Source organism: Ochotona princeps, chromosome 30, assembly GCF_030435755.1.
Source record: "Ochotona princeps isolate mOchPri1 chromosome 30, mOchPri1.hap1, whole genome shotgun sequence".
In the NCBI taxonomy this organism is placed as follows: domain Eukaryota; kingdom Metazoa; phylum Chordata; class Mammalia; order Lagomorpha; family Ochotonidae; genus Ochotona; species Ochotona princeps.
This window is the reverse complement of record NC_080861.1, coordinates 3,639,187-3,663,009: the sequence shown is the minus strand read 5'-3', so window position 1 is coordinate 3,663,009 and position 23,823 is coordinate 3,639,187. Positions and strand designations below refer to the sequence as shown.

Here is a 23,823-nt window from a genome sequence, read left to right as displayed (position 1 = left end):
AGCGTAGCTCTGAATCTCTGTGTCTTCCTTTATGTCTCAGGGAAGCTTCTGTCTGCAGGAAGGATTCCACAGCACTTTTAAAAAAAAAAACTCAGGGTAGGTAGGGCTGGAGCCTGACTCCCCGCTGTCATCAGTGTGTTGTGCAATGCCCGTGTTCCCACACCACTCCCGAGGGGCAGGCTGCAGGATCATACAGCCCCGTCTCCCTCTCCCACCCTGTTCTCCTTTGAGGGCCACATAGCTATGTTTAATAGAACTCAGTGATTTCCGGGTCCCTTCTACTTCTGTGGTCTTCAGGGAAGACCCTGCAGCCATTCCAGGAGGAGCAAACTTTTGTTGAACTTCTATTATGTGCTGCCACAATGGGAAGTTGATTCCAGAGGTGGGGAGCAGAAGTGAACACCTGGCAAGTTGGTTCCTAGGGCATCGAGTCCCCACATGGCACATAGGGATAAGAGGACAGAGGCAACAAGATCTGTGGGAAGGTGGTGATAGAGACCTGGGGGTGTCGGCAGCTCCCAGAGCAGGGCCACCTCATCGGATGAGTGCGATGTGGCTCATACCGTCCCAGGCGTCCCTTTGTTTTCTCCTCGGGGCAAGGTGCTGCTCATCACTTACTTTCTAGGTGGTTTCCCTTCAGATGCACAGGGAAACATTGTCACTTTTACCTGTTTTAGGGAACTGCTTGTCAACTTTCCTCTCCTCTAAGCCCATTTTATCCATCTCCTCCACCTGGGCTTGGTCAACATACTTCCTTATCCCCTTCAAGATGTGTATCAAACTAGTATCCAAGGCTGTCACCGCACTGCGTTTTTCCCTTTCACCTTGGGATGCTGTGTCCAGAGAGTTGATCTGCATATGTGAGGAGGTGGCCAACTTCCTGGCCTGGCAGGTAGATGCCACTTGGAAGGAGTAGTGGACCACGTGGGAAGCATCCAAAGAACACTGGGGAAGCTCATGATCTAGGATTCTTACTCTGGTAAGATTCTTTCAGTGGAAGAATTTGAAACACAATGATGCTAAATCTGTGGGTTAATTTTAACCAAGATCACATAATAAGCAGAGGGTGGGGCTAAGTAGGGACCCACCTCTCTCAGCAGCATCTTTGGATCCCTGAAGTTAGCCTTCAGTTCTATTCAGTCCTGCTGTCCTAGGCTGGGGGTGTGGGGTCTTTGTTATTCCTTGTGTCAGCTGTTTCTTTCCATGGCTATTGCATGGCTATGGTCATTGGCTGATCCAAGGATGATTTGGTTGAGAAATGCTATTCTAAACAGAATAGAAAAGGTTAGTAGACTGTAGCAATTCCAGTCCTGGTACATCCCCAACAGAAATGCAAACATGTGTCCACACAGAAATTTGGGTAGAAGCACCCCTAGAAGCATTATTAGTAAAATGTGGAGAATGCCCAAATGTTCACCCACTGATAAGCACCACAAACAAACAAACAAACAAAAAAACAAGCAAAGATAGTGTGTAGTGGCGAACATGGCTACTAAACCTGGTGCGCACTGTTGAGGCAGGTGCAGTGCATCATTCGGGGAGAGGGAGGGGAGGTCACGCTGAGTGTTCCAGCTCCATGCTCCGGAAGGGCCAGGAAAAGCTGCTGCATTTGTCCTAGCCCGCCATGGATTCCTGTGAGCAGGCAGGTAGGCTGTTCTTTTTATAGATTTCCTTGGAAGTCCAAGGCAAGAATGTCCTTCTCACTGGAGAAACCACATATGCTCCAAGAGACTTGTTAAAGCTTTTGCCAGAATGAAAGGAGAGGAAACTCGCTGGTCACCTACAGCTCCCGGAAGTGGGTAGGAGGTGGGCTTAGAATGAGGGTGGCCCCAGAAGTTTTCAGCTCACAGAGGCAGCACTGTTTTCCCTTTTCTGTAAAATTTGCCCAACTCTGAAATCCAATTTCCATATCTTTATGACCTCTTCAAACATTTGACTCCAATAGGTAGTTTTGAATGAGTGTGGCATGATGCTATTTATCTTTGAAACTACTCACAAATACTCTTGACAACTCAAGATAATTTTAACACAGCCAACGTACGTATCAGATCTCAAAATAGATGCTGGGTAGAATTGTTGAAAGAATTATTTTGACCCGAAAATCTATTAAGAGATTATGAAGTAATTCCTAATAAGCCAAGATAATGCATTGGAATTTAATAATTGGCCTAGAAATCCACTAACTGCTTCTCAGGTTTAGCAATCAGAGATGCTGAACAGTTACAGAGGAAAATGTTCTTGTTCAACACACTGAGTTGGGAACCCAATGACATGGTCAAGCAGGGGCAAAGACATGAAACATACAATCTAGGTGAACTTGGGCTGTGGCTTCTGCATGGTAGGACTCTAGAATTCAGATTCTGAGTTAGTTGTTTTTGAGACAGATTCATACCGCTGTCCCAACCCCACCAGTTTCATGAGACTGTGGGTCCCACTGCCTGCTTATGAGTTTTTCCTGCCAATGTGTTGCTGGTGAGTGGTCTGTGGAAGCCAGTGACAGTGGCCAGAGGCCAGCAGGCAGTTTGGACCAATACCTGTCCCTGTCATCTCTGGCTTCACAAGTTGCAGCTGGGGCCACCTTGACCCTGCAATTTATCCACATCTCGTTTGTCAGCCTGGGCAAGAACATTCCGTGCACTTCTTCTGCCACGTGTGATATACTATCTCAGATCGGCTGGCTGCAAAAGCAGTTTGGGAGTTAAGTGCTCCCCTGGGTCTTTGTTGGCAGAGCAGAGACAAAAGGCACACTCGGGCTGCCTTTGCTTTCTCTCCATTTCTGTGTGAAAGACAGAGTTGCAGAAGGAGAGAAACAGAGGAGAGAGAGAGAAAAATTTTCCACAAATTCACCATTCCAATGTCTGCAATAGCTGGTGCTGGGTCAAGTTGAGAACAAGGGTCTAAAACATCACTTAAATGGAAGGGCCTGCTGCTTTCCTTGGGCTCATTAGTAGGAAGCAGGATTGGATGTGGAGCGCCCACGACTCAAACTGGTGTCCATGTGGGATGCTGGTATTGCAGATGATGGCTTAATCCACCGCACCACAGGCCATTTACCAACAAAACAGAATTGTGCTTTCAAGATATTTCAACAGACTGTTGTGTTGGCTGTAGACTGTCTCATGGGACACACTTGGCTCTGATTCCAGTTGAAGCCTAGCTGATTTTTCCTTGGTGCCTAACAGGACACTTTGCTGTCTGCATGCCTCTTTCAATTCCTGTTGGGTTGGGATAGTACACTTTCGATGGTCTGGATGTATCAGCTGCTCCTTTTCAGGCCGAGCACATCGTACTGCACCTTCAACACTTATCTTCCTGATAGTCCCCACATTAATCATTTCTTCTTTTGTAAAGTGGGGCCTGCATTTGTTTCCTTACGGAATTTGAATCATCGTGTGAACTCTTTATTTTCCTTTCCTTTCCTTCTCTCAATAGAATGTTTAATTTAGTCGAAGGCTTTGAGTGCACTTGCCAAAGAGAGACTCTTTCACGTGTTCAGTGAAACTCTTCTTTCAGCTTAGAATTATGGAGAGAAGTCGACTCCTAGCACCGACTTCAAATCAGTGCTTCTAAGGGTCAGGGGGGCTTTCTCTCAGAATCAATCTCCCCATCCCTCTTGAAGCTACTTTGGTTTTTCAAGAGAAACTTGGTGTTTGAGTGAGCACCTGAGTTATATTTATTATTTTCCCTTGTGTCTGAAGGTTTCAGTGCACGTAAAACACCAGATTTAGTGTTGGCATTTGCCCTTGGAGAAGGGAAAACCAAATTTATCTCTATAGTGACTGCTAATGGCAGAGCACCACACATGAGCTGCCCCTGATTTTCCGGGGATGGGGAAAAGTGCTTCTTGGCTGTCTCCTGTGTACTCAATCCCATTGCAATTAAAATGTAAGACATTGGGGGTGACCTCCAGGAGGACACAGAATCTCCCACAGGACCTGTGACCGTTGGGTTATGGCCATGAATCTGAGGCAAGCGGGCAGGATGGCTGATGCCCTCTGGTGGTTTTTCCTGGCTATGGCCGTGGGCTGCTGGCAGCTGCAGGGGGTATTCCTCATCCTTGGGAGGAACAGCGAGATTCTCTCAATGGGTTCTAGCCGCTGAAAGGTTCTTGGTCACCCTGCTCTGTGACTGCCTTTTTGGTCCTTTTGTTCCCAGGGATTAGAGCACGGCTCCCACAATGTAGAATTGTGAATGATGGTTTTCTGGGTGTTAAGGACAAGAAGAGCAGCCAAAACATTGAGCTTGCTGGGCTGATCCATCCGCAATGTTCCTGTATGTTACTTGGGCTGGCAGGGTGGAAGGGGCCTGCAAGGCTGACCTGCACCTCCCTCCATGGCTACCAAGGAATAGACTGTGCTTCTTTCTACTGGATTGTAAGGGTGGCCTAAGGTGCACAGTGTGAGGCGGGGAAAGCAGAATGCTCGGGGGCGCTTGTTCACCTCCACCTTGGTGCATCCATTGGGATCCAGGCCCATCAAGCTGGCTCACCACAACTTCTCTGATCTGCCCGCATCCTCTCCAATACAAGGTCTTCAGAAAATGAGTGTGTGTCATCCATAATGTGAACCATGGAGACTGCATCAGCATGCAACATATTCTTTCATCCTGGGAGCACTTTCTTCCCCTTGGCTTTTAGACATTTTTACTCCCATCACTCTACCCCAAGGATCTTTCTTTCTCAGGCTTATTTGCTGTTTGTTCGTCATCTCTGGAACTTTAGAGTATCTGTTTTATCTGCTCATTCTCTTGGGGATCCCTGTCAACACTGGAAATGAGGAGGCAAAGAAAGACCATATGCATCCATCTGTGCACTCAGCATCAGCCCTGGGACCAGGTGCACATCTCACACCTAACAGCACCTGGTCTTTTCTTCCTGGACTTCCACTGATGTCCTCACTGGTCTCAGTAAAGGCAGTCCTGCTCTTCAGTGGTACAGTTCAGACACCCTGGAACCTGAGTCTATATGTAATAAGGATCGGTCATGTCCACTGCTCACAGCCTGGTCCATGTAGCCATAGCTGGGCAGCTCTATTATTGCAGCAGTCTTACCATGAGACAGGCCTATGCGTTCACAGGGCCCTTTTATTCTAGCTACTAACAAATCTGGGCAATACGGTTGTAACCAGCTATAATAGTTACATACGTCAACTTAGGCAGTTGGCTCTGTGGGGTGACACTGCCGTGTTGATGACTCTCCTGTGGCCGCAGCTCACAGATTAGCAGTCCAAAGTCCTTGGGGTGTCCCTCAGGACCTGCCTTCTGCAGCTTCCTGTCTGCTGGACTTTTTCTGATTCTCTAACACCCCCGGCCAGACATTTTGCTCTGGTTGTTCCCTCTCAAGTGCTCTTCTCCAATCTCATAGCTCCTTCCCTCTCCTCCTTCAACCCCACGCTCCTACACCTGTTTCCGCAGGACCCAGGCTGAACACATACCTCCCACTCTATGCCTTGCCATATCTTCTTTCCCTTGTTTCATTTTTTCCCCATTGTTCGTGATATTTTTATCATGCCCTGTGATAGAGTTATTACACCCAGTCTCTGAATCCCTCCACTAGAAAGTAAGCTATACAGGGCATTATATTTTGTTTGTTCATTCTGGTATCTCTGGAACCCAGGATGAAGATTGGCACACAGCAGATATTCAGTCAATATTTGTTTAGTTAATTTATTAATCTGGACCATCATATTAAGTGAGAAGAAAGACAAAATGCATTTGATGGCTGAATTAAGATCAGTATTTATTTCAATTTACTAGATTAATAAGCCTAATTTATTGCCAGAAGGGTAAAAAGTACATGTAAATTTTCAGAGTCAAAGCCAAAATCCAACTCTATAGACAAAAGGTGCGAGGAAACACCATGGGGAAATTTAAAGGTTATATTTGACTGCGAATTCAGGATTGAACACCAGGGACATGCTTTTGATCCAAAGGCAAGTGGTCACATTAATAGATGCATAACACAGAGAGAGAGAGGAGAGCCAGAGGAGCCTGGGAGAGCAATGAGACCCTAAGGAAGCGCTGACCCCTAGGAAGGAGAGGACTGGATGGGAAGAGCCTTGGCCTGGCGTGCCATCACAAGCGTTGTGAAGGCGCGCAGGGAGCTTTGGGGCAGAAGCTGCCTGTGAGTAAAGTCCTGTATCTTGCAGGAGTGGGCCTATGCTACTTCTTGTCATTGCCTGGGAACAGCCTGTGGGAGGCAGGCCTGTGTATGAACAATGGATTTCAGGGCTCAGCAACTGGAACCCTAAATCCGTGATGCTCCCAGGAGGAGGCAGCTAGCATAAGCTCTCTAATAGGAACTCATAAACCCAACTTCAAAGCCCCCAGGGCACTTGGATTCTAAGACTTCATGGCGACACTTCTCACTCTTCAGGTCTCCCTGGTACTAAGAGAGCATCTCCAGGACACATACACTGTGTGCCTCCACGTCCCCCCAGCACAGGGACTGTAATAGCAGGTGTTCATGGAGAGTCCAACAAATGGTGGCAAAGGCAGCAGCCCTCCTGAGACCCAGTAACTGTGCCCTGGTATTCCAGGTTTTGGAGGCAGATGTGCTAAGTTAAGGCTGGTAGGTGTTGCTTGGCCACAGTCCCCAGGGAAACCTCCTGCGAAGAAGAATTCAAGTGACAGAATGACCTTGGTGGCTGCAGAAATCACAGGACAGAGCCCTGGGCCCTAAGTAGAGTGTGGAGGGAAGGTCCACCCACTAGTCCACCCACCAGCTGCCTCTTCTGGAATGGTAGCCTTCACTGATTATTTCCAGATGGCTTTCATGTTTCTCCCTCCAAGTAAAAACTGTTGAATCAAGACTGAGGTATTATGTCCAAGCAGATATTTCTGAATCTGCTTTGCAGATTGGGGCATTGCTATCCTGTTCACAAGCGTGTACTGTGCAATCCTGCTTCATGTGTTTTCATGAACTCCCTCCTGCCAACATCCCCATTTAGGAAATTCTGACAGCATCTCTGTTGTGGATCTGTGTTTATGACTTAAAAGATGTTGCCTTTTCTCCTTTGGATGCACAGTAAAATCCTCCATGCGCTATTGGAACCAGATGTTCGTAGAGCATTTGTTTCCATTGCACAGTAATTCTGCACTGGCCAATTCTATTCTCTCACTGTTGTCTCCTGCCCTCGGTTTCTCTTCTCAGCAATAGCTCAGTCTGTTGCTGCAAAATGGCGGTTCTTTCAATGCTTTTTGCTCAAACACGTTCTCCAGTTCCCCCTTACCTTCTTTCTTTCCCTCTGACTCCTCCAACCCGCTCTTTCGGGGTCAAGCCTTTCTCCTTGCTGCTCAGGAAAATGCTATGTGCCTTCCAGCCACTGGCCACCCACATTATTCCAACTCCATTTATTCTGCAAAACATCCCAGGAATTCCTGTGGATCTAGCTGGTATTGGTCCTATATCAGAGTGTCTGTTCAGCTGTTTGTGTCTTCCTGTCTCCACAGCCCCCTCCACCGTCCCCATCATGCACCAAGTCAGTGCCACCATGAGGAGTATCACCCTGTCGTGGCCACAGCCAGAACAGCCCAATGGCATCATCCTAGACTACGAGATCCGGTACTATGAGAAGGTGAGCCACGTCTCTCTGCAGCCTTGTAAAGCCCAGGGCCAGTTGAGGGCACAACAAGGTGGGTATGGTGGGAGTTCTGAGGACAAGGGAGGTTGGTGATGGATGTCAGAGGCTGGCTGGGGAATGGTCTGGGTCCTCCTCAGGCAAGAATTCCAAAGCCCAGACTCCCAGGCCAGAGCTGGCTCCCTGGATAGCCCCCTGTGCCAGGCCAGGCACAAGTTCTGTTCTTCCAGTCCAGTGTTTGCTGAACTTCTGCAGTTGCTGCAAAATCGCTGTGGTCCCTCAAGCCTTCAGAGAGGTCCATGGACTTCTACAGCAGAGATCCTCGAAGGGTTCTGATCATGTTTTCTCTGTATAGATTTGCTTATTTGAAAATTATACACATGTACCACTGAAATAATAGATTCATGGAGATTAACTGTGTAAACAGATGATTAAAAGGATGAGCTCAGAGTTAATGGAGATAGAAATTTATGTATTATCTTCTTTGGCTGTTCCTTAGCAGCGGCTGCTGGGGGGCTGCAGCAGGGCCTGCACTGCCAAGAAGAGGGAAGTGGTGCCCTGTGGAGTTGATCCCTGGCCCATCTGCCTCCCGCCTGCCGTGGTGAACTGCATCTGTTCCTGCAAATGCAGGGCTTTTTACAGTAACTCTGCTGTTACTTGCTAGAAGTTGAAAAAAGCAAAGGCAGGGCCCTGCGGCGTGGCCTAGCTGCTAAAGTTCTCACCTTGAACGCGCCAGGATCCCATATGGGCACTGGTTCTAATCCCGGCAGCTCTACTTCCCATCCAGCTCCCTGCTTGTGGCCTGGGAAAGCAGTCGAGGACGGCCCAAAGCTTTGGGACCCTGCACCCGAGTGGGAGATCTAGAAGAGGTTCCTGGCTCCTGGCTCCGGATCGGTACAGCACTGGCCGTTGCGGTCACTTGGAGAGTGAATCATCGAACGGAAGGTCTTCCTCTCTCTCTCTCTCTCCTCCTCTCTGTATATCTGACTTTGTGGTGGAAATAAATAAATCTTTAAAAAAAAAAAGCAAAGGCAGAGTCAGAGAGAGAGAGAGAGAGAGAGGGAGGGAGAGAGGGAGAGGGAGAGAGAGAGTAAAATCATCAGAACTTGGCCAGACCAAAGCCAGGAGCCAGGAACTCTGAGTCTGCCCCGTGGGTAGCAGGGTTCCAAGTGCACGGGCCATCTTCCACTGCCTTCCTAGGTGCATTGTTAGGGAGTTGGATCCGAAGTGGAGCAGATGTGACTTGGACTTGTGCTCTGGTTTGCGATGCTGACATCACAGACGGGGGTAAACATGCTGCCCCACAGCCCTGACTCCTGGTCCATGTATTTGTTAAAATATCAGATTTGTTCAGGTGTGTTTGCTCAGCGAGTGTTTATTGAGTGATTATTGTTTCACAGTTCCTATTGTCAGTGCTATCCTTAGATATGTAAGTGATCCAACAATGATGACTGCCCAGGGAGACAAGCAAGAAGCAATGAGCGAAATACGATGGGAAGCTATACAGAATGGCAGGAAATGGCAGCATCAAGAACAAGAGAGAACAGTACTGGGATCTGGGAGAGAAGTGGGCTGCGGAATGAAACAGTAAAGTAAATGGAGAAGCAGATGAGATCTGAGTGAAGACCTTGAGACAAGGCAGTCACCTGCAGGCAGAAGGGGCGAGAACCTGAGCAAGGTCCAAAGGCAAGATGCTGTGTGGTAACTCCAGGAGCCAGAGAACAGCATGACGGAGCGAGCAAGCAGCGGGCCAGTAGGCAGGTAAGGTACAGGGCAGATTTAGGAGCAGAATGGATAAGATATGACTTGCATTTTAAAAGGGCTGTTTGGGCTGCTCCATTGAAAACAGGCCTGGTAGGGTCATCTTCTAAGGGTGATGGCGTCTTTCACAGGACTAGAAACAGAGGGATGTTGGATGAAACCTACTAAATCTCCAGGTATTTAAACTAAAAGCTAAGCCAGCAAGATTTCCCACAAGTTGGCTTCGGAGTATGGGAGGTTTTGTGCAAGCCATGTGGGGTCACAGTGAGTCCACTATATGTGGAAAGGAAAACAGAAGTTCTGCTCTGTCCAAAATACCTGTGAAGCATGTGGAATAGGCACCCCAGTGTGCACAATTGTGTTACAAGAGAACATATTCCTCTAGGCAGATGGCAGGAAAGCCTTGCACTTGGATAAGTTAATGGATAACCAATAAAGAAGAAGAAGAAGAAGAAAGAAGAAGAGTTCAAGGATGGAGACCGACAGCCCTGCATGGTGGAGGCTGAGTTGGATCCTGCAGTGTGGTTTTACTGGAAAGCAGAGTCTAGTTTCTGCGGCCGTCTGCATCTCATTGTCCTGCAGCCATAGTTGAATTACTCGCCCACTCAAGGTCACCGGTTTCACATTTGTAAAATGGTAGCAATTTGCCTCCCTGAAAGTGGAGGTCCAGACAGAAAACCAATCTAGTCTGTGTGGAGGCATGCCCTTCAGCCACCATTACAGCCCAACTTGCGTGCATGGTGGTAGATTCTGCGGTGTTGGATGGGCTTTTACAGACAATTGATTCAGATAATTCAGCAAATTGGGGTAATTTAAGACAGCTACATTCATAAGCATCTGTCCTATCTAACTCACTTTGAATCCGGGGCCCTTATGTGCTAAATGTTGTATTGATTAATAAAGTAAATTTTGACTTTCCAAGTGTTTGGACAAGTTTGCTTGGACCAGTTGGCCACACGGTCTCATTTCATCAGCACACTTGACGCAATTGTTCCATCAATTGTGAAGCTAGCAGAGGGTGTGACGTCAGAGGCAGGGCCTACCAGCTCCCCTTCCCACCAAATGAATTGGCAGCCCTGTGAAAACAGCAGTTCATCTCAGAAAAGCAATAACACTTTATCTGCATCCAATGGGTGCCAGGGGCTTTATAAACCACATCTACTTTCTCCTACACATTCTGATGTGGTAGATATTAGTGTCATTGAAACTTGCTACAGTCTCACAACTGGGAAGTAAGTCTGCCCCCCAACCCCCACTGACCTGCAGCAGGTTGCTGTGTGGGAGGGGGTCAGGATGTGGTGGACACTGGCACCTCCTCCTGCTCTTGTCTGTATTTGCCCAGAGGCATCGCTTCTGATGGGCAGCTGGGATGGGGAAGTGGCTCTGTGACAGGCCTGGGACTGCAGCCAAGGGCTCATGGTGGTAAGCTTGAATCCTGATTCCCCACCCTAGCTCAGGTTCCTTCAAGCCTTTGGCTTGACGTATCAACCTCCTCCCTTGAAGGACTACACCGAATCTCAACTTCTTACGCTATGAGGGAAGCGTGTCTTCTCCCATTGCAGGCCGTCTACTTGATCACTTACACCAATTATCAGCAAGTATGTAGACATAGCAGCTCAATGCCTGAGGCAGCTGCTGTACCTCAGTAGAGCATATTATCTTCCCCACTCCCAGAGGAGAAAATGCTTTCCTTGGGCACATGGAGGATTCTTTGCCATAGCCTTGGTTGTCATCTGGCATGTTACCATGGAACTTTCCTTTCCTTATAAAATGCTTGATCAATCTATTACATAGGCTTGTTCATTTCCAACATGACTGAAGATGTTAGCCTATGAAGAGGCATTTTGTAATAATAGCCCTAAAGCTAATAAGTCATAGATGGAGTGCCTATTAGGTGCCAGATAGATACGGATTTATTGGCTCTGTCCCTAAATGTGGAAAAAATCCTTGTAAACCAGATATAACCAATTTATAGATGACAGAACTAAGTCACAGAAAGGTTAAAGGACTTACCCATGACTACACAGGTCAAAGAATCAGAACTCTGGGTATTTTATTATGATATTTTTACTAGAAGAAACTGCAGGGCACCATTGGGAGTGGGTACAATCACCAGTGAGGCTCAGGGTCTCGGTACTGGTGTGGAATCTGGAAGTAGGAAGCTGTATGTTAATATTAACTCCAAATACTTGCAACCAGAAGGCTTCTGCAGACTGCATCTACACGGCCCTGGAGTTCTGATCTTTAGAAGGTGTGAGTACAGATACAACTTATCTCCATGAATGTCCTGAATTCCTCACAAGGAAGCAAAACTCTTCAACCCCCATCCTGTGCCATGACCTCTCCACTAGGAATGTCCCAGCACTTTCACCCCAAGCAGGAGACAGCCAGTGTTTTCTGTAAAGGACCAGTAGACTTGCAGGACCCAAATGTCTCTGTGATAAAACAGCGATAGACCATGTGTAGGTGGATGGGCGTGGCTGACTTCCTGGGGAGCCTGGTCTCTGGCCCAGGCACAGGACTGCACACGCTGTGCCCTCTCCGTGTGTGGGCGGGGCATGTTTCACTGGCAGCTCCATGAACAGAATCAGTGAGGCCCTCACCTCCTCCAACACCTCACTGATAGAGAGCTCAGGTGTCCCGCAGCCGAAGACACTCCCAGAGCCTTGCGTGCTCCTCTCTTTCCTCACTTCAATCCGCCTCCATTCATCATTCCCACTTGTTTACTGTCTTGTAGCACTTTTCACTCCTGGTGTCAGCGCTTTTAGGCAAACCGTGGGAGGAGCATCTACAGCTACACTTGGCTGTCATGATGATTAAGCACTGGGATGGGGCTCACTGCTTTCCTACTAACTGTCTCGGCTAGGACGGGTTGGAGGGAGGTCTTGGGAATTTCTACCCTTTGTTTTTTAGGATCACGTTCTCATAGAAATTCTTCCAGACCTTGGCAATATCTTGTGCTCAATCGATTGATTCAAGTAACTGGCCTACAGCGTGCTGTGTATTCATTCGCTTGGCATCGTGCTGCTGAGCGCCTGGGCGATGCATGCGCCACACTGTGCACTGGGGTGCTGGGGATGCAGAAGTGAGGGAGGCACGCTCTCTGCTCGCAACAGCTGCAGTCTCTGTCTCCCAGACACTTAGAGAATCAGTCATCAGCAGCCCTGCTCATCACTCGCCTTCATTTGCCTGGAATTGATTAATGACTGTGTGGGGAATAAGAATGAAGACTCATTTTAATCACTGAACTTCTTCAAGAATATGGGGGCTATGAAGTGATTATGGGTTCATGTTTGGTCCTCGCAATCCAAATGCCAATATGTCAAAACATTTTTCCCCCCCGTTAAAACCCAGTTATTGCTTCACTCATTTCAAGCTGAACAGGATTCCATCAGACTCTAATGAAGCCGAGTTCAGGCTACTATCTGGATGTTGCAGCCATAGCATTTTATTTGTATTTGTAAAGTGATGTGGTGATTTGCATAGTTTCAGATCTTCATGGTGTCAGAATATTAATGGCTGATATCCTAGATGATGCCCTTTCTCTAGTGGACAGCTTTTTATTTCTGATGAATCCCTGATTGAGCCTGGGGCGGGTAGGGTTGGGGGTAGGCACAGAGAGAGCTGAAGATGCGGGTGGCTTCCCTTTGCACTGAAATAGATCAAAGGATGGGTGGGCAGTTTCTCCAGGGACCATGGCTGTCCTTTCTGTGAACTTGGCCCTCGCCTCTTTCTACCTTGGCACTGTCTGTCTGAGCTGGTCCCTCAATCCACTTCAGAAATATTCAGTGCCATCCGCATGTCACCCACATTCCAAGTATTTCAATTACAGGCAGGTTCCTGACCTCCTCCGGGTCTTGCTTTTGTGTTTCATTCTGCTCTCCCTCTCCACGTGCACCCAAGCAGTTCACTTCTTTCATCTTCCAGGGCTTGGCTAATCCCCTCCTTTCCCTGAAACTCTCCCATAGCTCTCCTCTCAAGTCTGGGCCCAGTGATTGCCTGCTGTGCCTCAGAGACCACTGAGCTGTCCTCTGCCAAGTCATTCAGCCAGCACTGCTGTCATCTTCTGTTGATTTTCTAGTTTACCCTACAAGATGTTGCATCCCCAGGGGAGAGAGGCGATAAGCTTATACTCAAATAGCCAGCACCCAGACATGCTAGTGTGACTCACGTGTAACTACTTGGTCTGGCAGGCAAATAAGGGAGGATGGACACACCTCCCAGGTTCCGTTTGCCTCTTATCAAATAGGCTTTTCCAGATTTCAAGGCAGTGGGGATTTATTTTCATTATGCTGTCTTCTTTTGTCCTTGCCCACGTCCCCTGTTGAGCCGTGATGCCTAGAACTCACCATAGTAACTCAGGGCTGCACAGGGTATTTGAGGTTTTTCCTTCCAATAACCCAAGCTCCTCCTTTGCAGTAAGGTGTCTGTTTTGCTGTAGGATTCGTGGTGCAGACAAAAGCAAGCTCAGCCTCTAAACTTTGGTTCCTGCACACTGGGAGATAGCTTAGATCTCTGCAGTAGAGAGATCTGCTGAAGTGGAGCTAATTGGAGATCAAGGCTGAGGTCTAAGGTGTTAAGGATGAGATACGAACTGGATGCCAGCAGTGGAAGTGTATATCGTGTGGAGTGGTGAGGGAAGTTTGACCAGAGAGGATACTGCCAAGTGCAGACAGTAAAGGAGAGCCAGGGTGATGGATCTTGCACTATATATGTGACCCAAACAAAGGCTTGGTGACCAGGATGTAGTCCTGCAGGGGCATCAGATGTAGTTTTAGGGGGATGTGAGAGATTGGAAGTGACATCATTATGCATGTAGGAGCCCAGGCACAGGAGTTCAGTCTTCATACATTTATAGTTTAGGACCACAGTCTGTCAAGGGGCAACAGGGAAGACAGAGTTAAGAGCATTAGAAAGGGGAGGCTTCACAAGTCCAGGCACCGATGCCTTATTCAGGCAGCAGCCCTGTAGTGGCACCCACAGTGGGCAGAAGAGCCAGGATGGAAGACACCCCTAAGAAGACAGGTATGCAGGTAATAGGACTCTCGGGCACAGGGCAGAAGGTGCTGGAGAGAGTGACAGACCAAACAGGCAAGCTGACCTCTGGGTAGGTGTAGAGACTGTGGACACAGAGGAAGGGGCATGGGCTTCCCTCATGGTGGGATTTGGAAGTGGCAGACACAGGCCAAGGTGAAGGCAGAATGCGGTGTGGGAGACAGTCCAGAATGGTTTCAACCTCTTCAGCAAGGTGGACACACTACACTCATAGGGGCTTAAGGAGAGAGGGCAAACAGCCACTGCGGAGGTTGGGGTTGGCCAGGGAGACTATGGAAGGGTCCCTAGAGAGGACAACTCAGCAAGACAAAGAAAGGCAGTCAGGGAGGGTATGGATGGTGTTTGCTGCCTTCTGCCGAGGTCGGAGACTTGGTAGGAGTGTGCATAGCTGAATGTGCTGTGTGACTTGGCCTCTGACTCCTGGGGAAAGGCGCATGGGTAGAAATGACTATGGGCCCCCTTGGCAGGTCCTCAGTACTCAGACACTCCCTCAGTCCACCCTGTGGCCCAGGCCAGACTGTCTGCAGTCAGAGGGAGGGCCTGGACTGGTGACAACTTCTAGCAGGCTTGGAGGGGGCAAGAAATCAACAGGGGCCTGAGTGCTCCAGGGAGGAGCTGGCTAGAGGTGCAGCCTCCGGGAGCCAGCTGGTGATTCCCTACCCCTTGCTCTCTTTCAGGAACACAATGAGTTCAACTCCTCCATGGCCAGGAGCCAGACCAACACAGCACGGATTGATGGTCTGCGGCCGGGCATGGTGTACGTGGTCCAGGTGCGCGCCCGCACTGTGGCTGGCTATGGCAAGTTCAGTGGCAAGATGTGTTTCCAGACTCTGACGGATGGTAAGGTGGGGGTGGGGCGAGGGATGGGTTCAGGGCAAGCTGCTGAGTCAGAGCAGGAGAGGCAGCCCCAAAGAAGCTGCATTTGCAGCCACAATGTCAACTTCTGGCTGGCTTCAGGTTCATGTCCTCAGTAAGGTTTGCTTCCTCTAGGGCCTTAGAGCATGCTCATTCCCAGGCAGGGCTTCTCTCCCCATGTGCAGCTGGGTTTGCCTTGGAGGGACCTGTGTACCACTGATGACTTGCACAGAGAGCCACCCACATCCCATGGTGCCATCTGGCATCAAGGCATGCACCTGTGGCGCTTCCCCCTCAGCTGGCTTCCCTTTACTGGATCTGGGGAGTGGGGCTGAGCTTGCAGCCTGACTGTATGAGCTGGAGTCTCCGGGAAGGATGGGGATAGACAACATCTGGGGTGTGACAGTTTCCTGAATCCAAGATCTCTGAATCCCCGGGGAAGCTTCATGTGTGACCCCAGAGGAAGCAGCTACACTGTCCCTGTCGCCGAAGCTGCTTCTACCTTGGAGCTTCAGTAGCTCCCTGTTAGGTCTCTCTCTCCATGATCCTCTGAGAACAGTTTCCCACATTAGTTTTGAAAACCTCATTTCCCATAGTTAAGCTTTTGTATTGTGAGTGGGTCTGCTTGGCTGCATCCTATTTTTCTTTCCCATATCTTGCCCTTCATACCTTTGACCACAGTTAATGTATTTATTTATCTGTCTGCCCACCCACCCCATAGGAGGGTATTTCAAAAAAAGTTCATGGGAAATCGGATTAAAGAATAAGTTTATTTTGAATGGTTTTAAGTTCATGTGTGATTTTTTCACAACATGTATTTTCCGTGAGACTTTTAAGACCCCTGGCACAATCTCTTTCCTGAGCTGTTCCCTAATAGTTGTTCACATGCTAGTCTATTCCAAATCTCCCAAACTGCACACTTTTCATTATTCCTTTATGAAGTTAAGTTAAGAACTAGTTGGACTTTACATAGAATGTTATTTTAGGCTAGCATTCTTAGACCGCATGCTCAATACCCTGGGACATTTCATATTGACTTGCATTGGATTGTTAAGCAGTTAGATTAATTGGAAATATTTAAATATCAGATGGTTTCTTATACAAATAAGAACATGAATTTTCTGGGGAAAAAGGAAATCAACTTTGGCAGGCATCCCAGTGGGAGGACCCTGCCCTGGGGCTGAAGGGCAAGTGCCCCCAGGAGGTAATTCAGTCTTCATATGAACTGTTGGGGGCCCTGTAGCACAGGGGTTTGTACCCCATTTTGTATTTATTTTAGCTGAATTTTCTCCCAAGTTCTGAGGATGGGAAAACGGGGTAAGAAGGTGAGCCAGCTCACTGAGATGAACGATGCTGCCAGCAGGCGAGCTGTCTGCATGTTCCTATGGACTCTGTCACCTGCTCGGCACCTCACTTACCAGCAAGATTTATAGGCACTTTGGCATCAGGAGGTACACAGGATTAAAAGCCCAAAACTCAAAGTGCTCTGAGCACTGGTCTCTTGGCAGTTCTGCTAGACAAATCAAGAAGTAACAAATTCCTCCCAGGAAGCCTATTCCTTTTACATTTGGCAGTTAAGTTTTGCAGACCCAAGAGATGCTAGGAGTAAGAGAGTTCTGGTACGTGGCCAAATTTGGGAGGATTCATCTTAGTGACTCTGGTTCCTCCTTCAGTACTGGTTATACTCATCACAGCTGTCGAGCCGTCTGCAGGGCCGAGGTGAACCCAAAAGTTGACCAGCCATAGAATTGTTGGGCTGGGGAGAACGTGTGGGACCCCATCTAGGATAATGGCCACACTTTAGTTGAATGACTTCCATGTGGCTACTCCCAGCGACTTTGCTTGAGCTGTCCAATGTATTCTTCTGAGCATTCAGGCTTTACGAAGTTGCTTTATGAGGCTTTTAATTTGTGAAGATATTGCTTTTTTTTAAGATTTTTAAAATTTTATTATTGGAAAGGCAGATATACAGAGAGAAGGATCTTCCATCCACTGGCTCACTTCCCAAGTGACTGCAACAGCCTGAGCTGAGCTGATCTGAATCAAGGAGCCAGGAGCTCCTTCCAGGTCTCCCTCACAGGTGCAGGGTCCCAAGGCTTTGGGCCATCCTCTGCTGCTTTCCTAGGCCATAAGCAGGGAGCTGGATGGGAAGTAGAGCAATTAGGTTATGAACTGGCACCCACATGGGATCCTGACGGATGCAAGGCAAGATTTAGCCATTAGACGACTGTACCGAGATCTGTGAAGAGTTGCTAAGCCTCACCATGGCTCTTCAAATTTTGTTTTTACCAAATCAATTTCTTTAAACAGTGCACCAAGGGCACTGGAAGCTCTGCGCTTGGTCTTGACATAGATTTCTCCAGAGGGTGAGGGCTCAAGGCCAACACCCTGGCCTTTCGTCATATCTCCACTCAAGTACTTAAGAGATGAGTCTCAAGGACTTGGAACAGAAGGACTCGCCTGAGTGTGACACACACAGACCGTGTTCCTTACCTGGAGATTCTGACTGGGCCATCCGAGAAGTGGCCAGAGAGGAGCCAGGCTTGGCTTCCAGCTCTGGTCATTCTGACGCTGGCATAGGGAACCTTTAGGCTTGCCAGCAGGGTGAGCAGTTTAGTTTGAATTTCAAATAAGCAACAAATAACACTCTGGTGTCATTCACCACAAGCAGCATTTGTTGTAGACTTAAACTGAAAACATTATTCATTTTTTTAAAATCAGGAGTTTAGTTGTCGGTCTTAGATTTTATTTATTATCTGGTGACCCTGATTATACTAGAATTTCAGTAGCTTGATCTTCATATTCCTGAGTCTTGAACATCAGCTACTGGTCCTTTAAACCCAGTGAAAGAATAAGCATCACAATACCTTTAGCAATAGCGATGACTAACTGGGGCAGGTAGCTCACACAGATGAGATAGATGAGTACCTGGGGCACCTGTGCTAGGGCAGGCACTGGGAAATGTGCTCCACATATTTTTTTTAGTTTTTCCCCAACAGATTGAGGGTGTGAGAGTCAGGGAGACAATCATTTGTCCAAGCTAGGTGGGTGTACATGCAGACATAACAGGGTTGGCTCACAGCCTCCCACTCCTCTGCAGAGTCGAGCATGGCTACAGAGCTTGGCCATTTTCTTGCTGAGCAGGAGCTGAAGATTTGGGCCACTTCTCAGGCGTCTCTTCACCCCGCACAGCACCTGGTATGGTGCTGGCTTCGAAGCACTTCAGAGCCATGCTCAGCGAATCTGCTCCCAGGCTGCCTTTCAAACCCTGAGAGGATGTCTCAGCTGTGCTTTCCGTTCCCCCTCCGCTGGGCTTCTCCCTACACAGCAGACAGGAGGAGCCACAGTCGGGGGATGGAGGCAGAAGCCTCTGCTCCAGTACAAATGCCAGCAGCCCTTTCTTCCCAGGTGTTCCCCTATATTTCCACTTTCTGGCTTACGTTGTTGCATTCTGTCTTGGGTTGTCCGGTTGACTTGTATTTCAGGATCACTCTGTGTTATGGTCAGGCCTATAACTCCAGAGTGTATGCACTGTACCCTATACAGACACACGTACATGAGTGTATGATGTCCTGGTTGTTCCACACACCAAACACCTGCTGGATGTAGCGGGTGTCCTGTCTTAGGAACCATGCCCCTGGTACCAGCAGCATGCAGAGGTCCTGCGTGGAGGAGTCTAACACCACTTTCTCACATAGATGATTACAAGTCGGAGCTGAGGGAGCAGCTGCCCCTGATTGCTGGCTCGGCGGCAGCCGGGGTCGTGTTCGTCGTGTCCTTGGTGGCTATTTCCATAGTCTGCAGCCGGTAAGCCCTTTACTTCCACCTGCTCTGTGTGGGCCCAGGAAATCATGGGCCTCTTATTTCCCCTGACAGCCCTTCCTGGACTCTGCAAACTGGGCAGGACAGGGCCCTTCTCAGACAGCATCACCCTCACCCCATCTCAATCCACAGGAAGCCTAAACATCCTCTCTGCTATGGGTGCCAGGCAGGGCTGTGAGTAAACAGCATCCGTCCTCAAATCTCATTTCAGCAAAGCCTTTTAGCCCCACTCATACACATTGGCTTTTCAGAGTGACAGTTACAGAATTGCATTTGACCTGCTAGCATTGGCACCCCCAACCCTGAACCCCACCCCCATGCACATCCTCTGTCAAGAGAGCCGAGAGCCTTGGGCAAATGGCAGGCCAGGCGCAGAAGAAGAGCTGAGAGTCATGCATGAGGCCAGCCTGGAGGCCCCATGCATCTTTAATGTGCTGATGTGCAGGTGTTCGCACTGCCTCTGCCCTCTGACTGGGCGCGCACAGACCTACTGGGCTTCTCTGAGACCTTCTCTTATGGCAGACAGACTTGGCTGCCTCCAGGACTCTGGCAAGGGCAGGAGTCCAAGAGGGTTGCCTAGCTTTCCACCCAGGGTGAGCCCCCTGTTTCCCGCTTGTCTGGAGCTGGGTGGAGGTCCCTGCAGCAGAGTGGTGTGTGCACGCCCAACTGAAACAGTTCCTCTCCTCTGTATCCACAGGAAACGGGCGTACAGCAAAGAAGCAGTGTACAGCGATAAACTCCAGCATTACAGCACAGGCAGAGGTGAGTAGTAAGTGCACTCCTGCCTGGCCAACTGCTGAGCGCTCCTCCTTCCAGTCTTGCCTGTTGGTCCCTGGGGCAAGTGCCCCTCCAGCCCTAGGGCCCCACCAGCCACCTCTCTCTGCAGGTCCCCTTGGGGACCAGACCGCTCACCCCTCTTCTGTCTGCCCTTTGTGGGCACTTGTTGGATGCCTGACGGGTAGATTATCTTCTGCATTGATGATGAGCCCATATGGGTCAGCAGTGAAGGCAGGGGAAAGATTGGGTTTAGCAAGTCAATGAATGCGGAAATCAAACTCTGTGGGAGAAGATGGAGGGTTCTCTATTAACATCCTCTGCCTTATCTTATCCGGTTGAGCGGCTGGGGAATGTGTTAACCAAATTCACAGATAAGCCCTAGAACATGAATGTAGGGAATTAAAAAGATAGCAGAGCCCAAGAGGCCAAAGTGCTGGGCTATCTCCCAAGGGTGTTCTTTTAAGCGGTGCCTTGAAAAGTTTCTCTCCTGTCATCTTGCTTCTCTTTTTTGTTTATTTGAAAGCATCCATATTATAAAATATTTTTATACCTGCAAGCTCTCTTCTCCTGTGTGTAACATCAAGTCCTGTGTCAGCACCATGGTTCCATCTGTGTGATTAGAACCTGAGGGACCCAGAAATTTCCCTTGAGGTCGGTTGGACCGCCTTCCTGCCCCGTTTGTGTCTTCACTGCTCAACAGTGAGCGAGCATGCAGATTTGCCTCCTGGATGCAGGTGCACCGGACACGCTTGTGTCTTCCCTGGAACAAAGAGAAATCCCAAACCACAGTCCCCAAGGCCCAGGCTATAACCTTTTTTTCAGTTCCCTGAGGGCAGGGACGAGATGCTCAAACGTTAGTGGCAGCAGTTGGGCCATGATGGAGTATGTGTCCTAGTGTTGCCCAGTTGCTAAGCTCGGACCTGAATGGTACAGAGTATGAGTGTTTGCACAGAACTGAGCCTGGAGGCTGGGCAGCTGCGAGTCAGGGAAGCATGATGTGCGGGGACGTGGGGTAGGTGCTGGCTTGGATGTCCTGCTACCTACTCCATAACGGCCTAGGACAGGCACCCCAAGTGAGGCTGCACATACGTAGTTTTGTGTGTTGTCTTTTTTTGTTCCGTTCCTGTGCCCTGACCCTGTGCCTCACTGCATAAGATCCCAGTGTGTCCATTTGTGCTGAGCTGGGCATGAGTCTTGCCACAGCGGGGCTGTAGCTGCTCAGCTGGAAAACAGCAACACTCACATGAGGTTGCATTTACCGGCGTGCCTTTTCCCACCTTGCCACTTCCTTGCCTTCCTCCAGCTCGGAAGGCTACCTCTGTAGTCCCCTGCTCCAGGCTGTTCCTTGCCGCTGTGAGCACTAGCAAAGCCCATTCCTGACCTGGCATGCTGTGAACTCTTTGGATGAAATGTGGAAAGATGACCATGTCGGCCTAGCAATAGTCAGGGCCATGGGGGTACAACATTAGATTCAAAAGAATCTCTTTCTGAAGTCCAGCGGTAGCCCGAGGTGCCTTACAGTGCCTTAGGTTGGAGCTGCCTCTCTTCTGCAGGCTCACAAGCCAAGCTTGCCCCTGACCCGCAGGCGGGATGCAGGCAACCTCCCTGAGCATCAAGGAGGCTGGAGTTCAGGGTCCTGTGACCACTGCAATCTGCCCTGTGGCTGTTCTGCCAGGCCCTCATGTGGCACCCGCCTGTACCAAGCTGTGCTCACAGCTACCTCCTAGGGTACTCCGCCACCTCTGAGGCCAGCAGAGGGAGGCTTCCCTGCTTCATACAGTCCCTAGAGAAGCCAGCCCCTGGTCTGTGTGACAGTGACCCACTGCAGCCAATGGTACAGTGCAGTCACCATGCCTGCCCCCTTGGATGGCTGCGGAGTTCTTGGTGGGCGTAAGTTTACTGCCTTGACCGCCTTAGAAGTTCATTCTGTTTTTTAATTTGACTTGCCTCTATAAACATCCTCTTTCCTCCTAACTGTTCTTTCCATGTCTCTGACACCTAGTTCCCTTTGCACCTGGGCTCTCTAAGCCCAGTGTCTCAAGCATTGAATTGCACTCATGTATTTTCTGCTCTGAACATTCATCTCCCCAACAAAAACAATCACTATTGGAGAGTCACAGTGGAAGCAATGTGGAGCTGGGGGATGGCTCAGCACGCACATAATAGGAGAGCAAAGCGTCAGCCTGTAGCCAATGGAGGGGGAGTAGTGTAAGAGTCATGGGTGTGGACTCATGCCTACTCTGCCCCAGACCTTGGGACCTGACACGGTAGCTCATGCACACTTTCCAACCCCTCGCAACTGCTCTAACAGGCAGGCATGGATCTGGGGAGGTGGGGTGGCTCCCTTGTAGGTGGCAAGTTGGACCAAGTACCCAATCTGGCTTCAGTACCCGCTCCTAGCTCGAAGGCTCCCAGGGCCTGGTCCTGAGAAGGAGCTCCAGGACAGATCCTATTGGCCCTGTTTGCTGGTCTGCTGATCCTCTCTCTGGGCCCCAATGCAGAAGTTAGAGAAGTAGAAATTGCACCAAGTGTATGTGTAACTATACCTAGCCCATCCGCCTGTGCATTCCTCTGCTGATGTGGACAGCAGCCCAGAGCTGGACTCCCCCTGGGGAGTGACAGAAGGCCTGGTGCAGCCCCCAGCTTCATCCACCTGTGTCTGGGAGCTCCCCCTACTCTCCTCTACATAGGCCAGAAGTAGGGCAGTACAGAGTCTGGCAGCCCTCCTCCTCCCACAGCCTGCTTTCAAGCTGTTGCTGATGACAAAGGAGACAGAGGTAAGATGTTTGCCACCAGAATACCTCCCCCAACCAGGGCTGGTCAATCTGAGAACAGGATGGGGACTCCAGTGTGTTGTCCAAAGATCTGGGTTACTGGGAACTGCCTGGGGACCCCAGTGTGTTCTCCATGGCTCTGGATTACTGAGGACAGCATGGGGACCCCAGTGTGTTCTCCAGGTTTGGGGTTACTGAGAACAAGATGGGGACCCCAGTGTGTTCTCCAGGGCTCTGGATTACTGAGGACAGCATGGGGACTCCAGCTTGTTCTCCAGGGCTCTGGATTACTGAGGACAGCATGGGGACCCCAGTATGTTCTCCAAACTTGGGGTTACTGAGAACAGGATGGGGACCCCAGTATGTTCTCCAGGGCTCTGAGTTATGTTCTTCCTCATAGGCTGGAGCAGTCCTCCAACTGGAATTTTGGTTTGAGTGGAAAGAGCCTAGAGTGAAGCAGGCTGGGGTGCTGGAATCTTGGATGGAGCCCTTAGAACACATGTGGAAGCATGGCAGGTGGGGCTGTAGACATCTCCAGGCCAGTAAGAGGAAGGCAGAGTGCTCACATGGTGTCTTGTAGCCAGTTTTCAGCAGTGCTTCCTGGCACAACATTGTGTGGATGGAATAATTTGAATGGGCAAGAGTATGCTTAAGAATCTAGCCTTAGAGAAGTTGTAGTTGATTCCACTTCCAGTTGATTCCCCTGCTGGCAGCTCATGTCACTGCATGGTTTGTAGTGGCTGCCATCTCTCTGGTTGTTGAGCTGGGTGGGATGTGTAGGTGGGGGGAGAGTGGAAGAAGAGGAGCTCTTGAAGGACCCTGATTTTCAGAAAGCAGCCCTGACTAAATCCGCCTCTGTGTGTAGGCAGTTGTAGGCAAAAATTATCCAACTGTTGTTACATTTTGACAACAGCACAAGCAAATGGGCTGCATGTCTAAAGGCTTTGGCTTGGCACATGCACCCAGTTTTCACCTAGGGTAAAAGGGCAGAGCTCCATCCCTGCCAAACACTCAATAAGACCATGAAGCAGATGGGTTGTGAGTATTAAAATTCGGGTAGAGTAATCATTGGCAACCAACACAGGTTCATTGAGAAAAAATTATGGCGACCTCATCTCATTTACCAGGGTTATACATTTAGTGACTTCAAGAGGAATTGTAGATATAGCGAATTTTGATTTTGGCATAAGTATTTTATGGTC

At 49.3% G+C, this 23,823-nt stretch overlaps 1 protein-coding gene across 2 annotated transcripts in view; it reads left to right on the top strand.

Annotated features, from left to right (window-relative positions):
- Positions 1-23,823, top strand: part of EPHB1 (EPH receptor B1) — a 357,658-nt gene that overhangs the window by 271,163 nt on the left and 62,672 nt on the right. For both annotated transcript variants that reach the window (XM_004588331.3, XM_058657114.1), the window contains exons 6-9: positions 7,450-7,574; positions 15,071-15,233; positions 18,947-19,055; positions 19,768-19,832. In XM_004588331.3, coding sequence (XP_004588388.1) covers positions 7,450-7,574; positions 15,071-15,233; positions 18,947-19,055; positions 19,768-19,832 — 462 coding nt within the window. The remainder of the gene's footprint in view (positions 1-7,449; positions 7,575-15,070; positions 15,234-18,946; positions 19,056-19,767; positions 19,833-23,823) is intronic.